General features: G+C 36.3%; 2 protein-coding genes across 2 annotated transcripts; both read right to left on the reverse strand.

Moving 5' to 3' along the window:
• Positions 1-209: 209 nt before the first annotated feature.
• LOC131068667 (uncharacterized) lies at positions 210-1,607 on the reverse strand. The gene is made up of 2 exons (XM_058003906.2): positions 1,146-1,607; positions 210-967 (listed from the first exon to the last, which is right to left on the reverse strand). The coding sequence occupies exons 1-2, from the start codon at positions 1,293-1,295 to the stop codon at positions 326-328; spliced, it is 792 nt and encodes a 263-aa protein (XP_057859889.2). The 5' UTR covers positions 1,296-1,607; the 3' UTR covers positions 210-325.
• Positions 1,608-4,036: 2,429 nt separating this feature from the next.
• On the reverse strand, positions 4,037-5,443 carry LOC131068666 (uncharacterized). Its single transcript, XM_058003905.2, has 2 exons — positions 4,991-5,443; positions 4,037-4,811 (listed from the first exon to the last, which is right to left on the reverse strand). The coding sequence occupies exons 1-2, from the start codon at positions 5,138-5,140 to the stop codon at positions 4,140-4,142; spliced, it is 822 nt and encodes a 273-aa protein (XP_057859888.2). The 5' UTR covers positions 5,141-5,443; the 3' UTR covers positions 4,037-4,139.
• Positions 5,444-6,780: the final 1,337 nt, after the last annotated feature.

Raw genomic sequence — 6,780 nt, forward strand, 5'->3', positions numbered from 1 at the left:
CATGCTTCATATCAAATAATGAAAAGACTTGTGTTTCAGTCCAATGCTTCACTTTCACTTTGTGAACATCACTGAAAGACAATGAGCGTTAAGTGTTCTATTCATTCTCATGAGAGATGGGTTGTTGTGAACAACTACTACTCATGAAACATGAGTCAATTAATTTGACTTGAAAACTACACAATTGAACTCGTTTAACAATATCACAATAACTAAGAATTCTTTATGAATAATATAATGATATAAAATACTAGACACAGATGATCAAGTCCCATTTATTACATGAAATATTTCAAGCTGAACAGGACGAAGAGCAGGAAGGAGTTCAGAGGGACGGCGTGCCGGCGAGCAGATAGACCTCGTATGTACAGGTGCGAATGGCAGGCTCATCACCCCATGCCTCTTTGAACGCCCCCAAAACATCATCACTCAGAAGCTCTACGCCCTTCTCCCTCGCAGTCACAACGGCCGACCAAGATTTGAGCAACCCTAGGTAGCCCTCCAACGACACCTGGCGGTCCATCTGCTTAACCGCCGGCCGTCCCTCACAACCTGCTCCGCCGGGCAGCACGGACAAGAAGGGGAAAGGCAGGGTTCTGTACCCTTCAAACAGATACCCAATTTTAGGGTTCCAGTACCCCATTGTGGACTCCATGAATTTCCTGTAAACCTCGTCCACGGCCGGACTGACGCTCGGATTATGGTACCCCCACACGGCGAGCACTCCCCCAGGCTTTCGCAGTAGGTGCTTCACTTGCGAATAGAAAACCCTAAGGTCGAACCAGTGCACCGCCATGGCTACCGTCACCAGATCCACAGATCCTTCCGCGCCTACAAGTGAAACCAGGGCCTCATCCGTTAGGACGGGCGGCGTAACGGCGTATGTCACTCGTGGATGCTTTTGCGCCAGCTCCAGCTGCTGCTTGCTTACGTCTGTGGCGATCACTCGCTCGTAGTGCTCTGCAATCTGCCATGGCGACGCTTCATCAGCTAGGGTTTTTGAAATTTCAAATAAAAGCGAATTATTTTTGAATTGTGTAAATAAGCTCTGCAATCTATCATGGCGACGCCTTATCAGCTAGGGTTTTCAAGTTTCAAATAAAAGTGAATTATTTTGTGAATGTGTGTAAATAAATAGTACTCACTGCTACAGAAGCTTGGCCGTTTCCGGCGCCCACGTCCCAGGCGAGGCAGTGATTTGGTGTGAGAGACGCCAGTTCGGAAAACCAGGAAGCTGGATAACTTGGCCTTGCGTCCGCGTATTCCTTTGCTTGCTTGTCGAATATTCCCGCCATTTCAGCTTACTGTTATTTTTTTCCAAATAGCTTCCTGTCAAGACGGAATCTTTGAGCCCTGCAGGAGGGAGCAACTGTGAATTATCTAGGCCTGGTATGTAGTGATGACGGAAGCACTTACGCTCCATTTGTCTTGCTCGTCACGCAATCGAAGTAAGCGCCGCCGCACCAGATTCAACATTTGAGGCCTTCTAGTATCTATCCAGACATCAAGTGCATCTTTTATTGTATTTATGGAAAAAATCTGGATAACATTAATGTATTTAAAAGCAAATTGAATTAAAAAAACAAGTCAAATCCAATTTCTATAGGTATTGCATTTTGTTTTCCAGATCATTTTGTTTTACAGACAGAGTTGGGGAGACCTTTTATAGACCCTACCGTACTATTATTGTAGAACACATAAAAATCATTATTAGGTATCTAAAAACAAATTGATTTAATTTTGTTTTCTAAAAATAAAATAAATAAAATTCAATTTTTAATATGGTATATTTTTTTCTTTAAACAAATTAAATCTAATTTCTGCTTTTAAAAAACAAATCAAATCCAATTTCTAGATCTCTTAGAGGATTGAGTTGACCTTTTAGGCTTACTATCATTGTAGATGACGTATTCACTTTAAAATCATTACTAAGGTGTTTAAAAGAAAATTGAATTCAATTTTTTGTTTTCTTAAAATAAATCAAATCCAATTTCTAATACGGTTATCTATTTTTTGAAAGCAAATTAAATCTAATTTTTGCTTTTAAAAAACAAATCAAATATTCTCTCAAAAGAAAAAATATTATGACAAACCCTATTTGGATCACAACCCCTTAAAAGTATATCATCAACAATATTAATATAAAGGTGCCAAGATAATAATGGTTTTTAAATTAAATTAAATTAAATTATTAAAATCAATTAGTAGAGAAAAGGTGCAACTCTTGCAAGGGCATAAATGTTGAAGGGGTGTGTCTCCTTCAAGAATAAAGATATAAAAGGGAGATAGAACTCAATTAGAAGAGGCATCCATGGGATATCTACCTCACTAAGAGCATAATAAGATTAGACAATAAATTAAGAAATCCAAGTTTATATTCAGGAAAGACATCATAATGGATCAGCTAATGAAAAGAAACATTTTGCAGAATTAAGAGAGATCTAGGGCAGACCCAGAAGAGAATAAGGGATCAAATCAGAAATTCAAATATAGATAATTTGCATAAACCGAATAAGATCTGACTTAGCATTAAGTTGATTAATAATGCATTGTTGTTTATGACTATCATTGCTCATTATTGATTAATGATATGCTACAATTGGTTTATTCTAAGTGTTCTCAACCATGATAGAGGGAGAAGGAATTGCAAGTAGAGGAAAATGGTGTTGGGGTCACCCTCCAGCTATGCCACCTCATTTTATATGACTAGGGAGTCCATGCAGTCAAAGGGGTATAGGGTACTGCTTTTGGGCTTGGAGAGGTTGAGCTTCCAGGGCACCCTATCGCAAACACCTCCATACTCTCTATCATGGCCCATGAATGCATTAGGAATTTTCAATTATGGAAATAGGATAGAAGTGGAAAGGTTGAGGAAAACGGTGATAGGATACCTCACTAGGAAATAGATACCTTTTATTCCATGACTCTTAGTCAAAGAGGTTTTAGCCTAAAGACTTGTGCTTCGTATCAAATAACACAAAGACTTATGTAATAGCAGTCGAAAAGGTTTCAACCTAAAAACTCATGCTTCATATCAAATAACTAAAAGATTTGTGTAATAGACTCTTAGTCAAAGACTTGTAAATAACTAAAAGACTCATGTAATGGACTCTTAGTCAAAGACTCGTGCTTCATGCCAAATAATTAAAAGACTTGTGTTTCAGTCCAATGCTATTAGACTTGTGTTTCAGTCCAAGCCTGGAATTTGACGGCCACCCCTATTTGTCGTATCAATTTTTTATGACAGTTTAGTCATTTCAATGTCTTTCATTTGACATTTTAAGAAAAATATTAACTGTAAAAAAATATAAATGCAAAGATTGAAATACAAATTTTTAAAAAGAAATGAAAATCATTGTCCTCTCTTTATTCATTTCACATATCGATATATATATATATATATATATATATATATATATATATATAAAGAACATAAACAATTTAGAAACAATAATAAATTAGTAATATATGCAAAAATCTTAAATTTACTAAGTTTCTAAATTTATGAAAATAGAATATATTCTAAAAATTATATTCTATTTTAACAATTATAATATATTATTTCAATTATAACAAGTTTTTAAGTTCATTTGAAAAAATAGAAATATCCTAAAAATTTATATTAAAATATTATAAAATTAGAAACAACTATATCTTTCCATTTCAAAATATTCTAAATAAATTTATATTTTTATAATAAATGTTTTAAACTAATATATATGAATTTTTAAAATTATAATATTATATGATATATACTACTTACTATATTTTTTTACGATTTATTGTCATATATAGGGTTTTAGAAAAAAATAACACGTCTATGCATCCGGTCGGATAATTTTTTATGCTATCAAATACGGTTCAAAAATGAAAAAACGGCCATCTAGCCTATCAAATTCAAGGCATGAGTCCAATGCTTCACTTTCACTTTGTGAACATCACCCAGATGCAAGAGTGTCAAGTGTCCCATTCATTCTCATGAGAGATGAGTTGTAATGAAACATGAGTCAATTAATTTGACTTGAGAACTACACAATTGAAATCGATTAACAATATCACAATAACTAAGAATTCTTTCAGAATAATATAATGATATAAAATACTTGACACGATGATCAAGTCCCATTTATTACAGTATTTCAACCTGAACAAGACCAGGAAGGAGGAGTCCAGAGGGACGGCGTGCCGGCGAGCAGATAGACTTCGTATGTACAGGTGCGAATGGCATGCTCATCACCACACGCCTCTTTGAACGCCCCCAAAACATCATCACTCAGAAGCTCCACGCCCTTCTCCCTCGCAGTCACAACGGCCGACCACGATTTGAGCAACCCTAGGTAGCCCTCCAACGACACATGGCGGTCCATCTGCCTAACCACCGGCCGTCCCTCACAACCTGATCCGCCGGGCAGCACGGACAAGAAGGGGAAAGGCAGGGTTCTGTACCCTTCAAACAGATACCCTGTTTTAGGGTTCCAGTACCCCATTGTGGACTCCATGAATTTCCTGTAAACCTCGTCCACGGCCGGACTGACGCTCGGATTACGGTACCCCCACACGGCGAGCACTCCCCAGGGCTTTCGCAGCAGGTGCTTCACTTGCGAATAGAAAACCCTAAGGTCGAAACAGTGCACCGCCATGGCTACCGTCACCAGATCCACAGATCCTTCCGCGCCTACAAGTGAAACCAGGGCCTCATCCGTTAGGACGGGCGGCGTAACGGCGTATGTCACTCGTGGATGCTTTTGCGCCAGCTCCAGCTGCTGCTTGCTTACGTCTGTGGCGATCACTCGCTCGTAGTGCTCTGCAATCTGCCCTTGCGACGCTTCATCAGCTAGGGTTTTTGAAATTTCAAATAAAAGAGAATTATTTTGTGAATTGTGTAAATAAGCTCTGCAATCTATCATGGCGACGCCTTATCAGCTAGGGTTTTCAAGTTTCAAATAAAAGTGAATTATTTTGTGAATTTGTGTAAATAAATAGTACTCACTGCTACAGAAGCTTGGCCGTTTCCGGCGCCCACGTCCCAGGCGAGGCAGTGATTTGGTGTGAGAGACGCCAGTTCGGAAAACCAGGAAGCTGGATAACTTGGCCTTGCGTCCGAGTATGCCTTTGCTTGCTTGTCGAATAGTCCCGCCATTTCAGCTTACTGTTATTTTTTTCCAGATAGCTTCCTGTCAAGACGGAATCTTTGAGCCCTGCAGGAGGGAGCAACTGTGAATTATCTAGCCCTGGTATGTAGTGATGACGGAAGCACTTACGCTCCATTTGTCCTGCTCGTCACGCAATCGAAGTAAGCGCCGCCGCACCAGATTCAACATTTGAGGTCTTTTAGTATCTATCCAGTCTTCCAGACATCAAATGCATCTTTTCTTGTATTTATGGAAAAAATCTGGAAATCATTAAGGTATTTAAAAGCAAATTGAATAAAAAAAACAAGTCAAATCCAATTTGTATAGGTATTGCATTTTGTTTTCCAGGTCATTTTGTTTTACAGACAGAGTTGGGGAGACCTTTTGTAGACCCCACCGTAGAACACATAAAAATCATTATTAAGGTATCTAAAAACAAATTGATTTAATTTTGTTTTTTAAAAATAAAATAAATAAAATCTAATTTTTAATATGGTACATCTTTTTTTTTAAAACAAATTAAATCTAATTTCTGCTTTTAAAAAACAAATCAAATCCAATTTCTAGATTGTGTTGACCTTCTAGGCTTACTATCATTGTAGATGGCCTATTCACTTTAAAATCATTATTAAGGTGTTTAAAAGAAAATTTAATTTAATTTTTGTTTTCTTAAAATAAATCAAATCCAATTTCTAGTAGTGTTTTGTTTTTCTTACACCCATCGTTTTAGAATGTCTATCCACGTAAAAACAATAATTAATTAATAAAAAATAGAATATAAGAGATTTTTATTTAGTAATTAAGAATAAGTATATTAAATATACATCCTAATGTTTCGAGCAACAATGATACGATGAGTTTTTTATTTTCAATAAATTAATAAATATGATCAAATATGCATCCTATCCTAATGTTTGGGGCGAGGATAATACAATGGATTTTAATAAATATGATCCAATGTGTGTTCTAATTTTCATTTTATTCTTTGTGTTTTTTGTTTTCACTTAATTAATAATTATGGTCAAATGTGCATCTTGATTGTTGGGTAGATGTCACACTCCAAGTCTTCAAATGAACTCCTCCACAAAATGTAGATTCAATTGACTTCAATTGATTCATTGTGATCCAAAAAATATACACAAAGGGGTTTTTCATTTCAATTAATTAATAAATATGATCAAACATGCATCCTAATGTGATGTTTGGAGCGAGGATAATACAATGGGTTATAAAAAATATGATCAAATGTGAATCCTAACGTACTCCATTGATCCGTCATTTTACTCTTTGTGTTTTTTGTTTTCACTTAATTAATAAATAGTCAAATGTGCATCTTGATTGTTGGGTAGATGTCACACTCCAAGTCTTCAAACGATCTCCTCTATAAAATGTGCAATTAATTAAGATATATGATCAAATATGCATCCTATTGTGATGTTTGGAGTGAGTATAATACAATGGATTTTAATAAATATGATCAAATGTGCATCCTAATGTACTCCATTAAACTATCGTTTTACTCTTTGAGTTTTTTATTTCACTTAATGAAAATGGTCAAATGTGCATCTTGATAGTTGGGTAGATGTCACACTCCAAGTCTTCAAACGATCTCTTCCATAAAATGTAGATTCAATTGACTTGGATTGAT

This window comes from Cryptomeria japonica, chromosome 6, assembly GCF_030272615.1.
Source record: "Cryptomeria japonica chromosome 6, Sugi_1.0, whole genome shotgun sequence".
Taxonomy (NCBI): domain Eukaryota; kingdom Viridiplantae; phylum Streptophyta; class Pinopsida; order Cupressales; family Cupressaceae; genus Cryptomeria; species Cryptomeria japonica.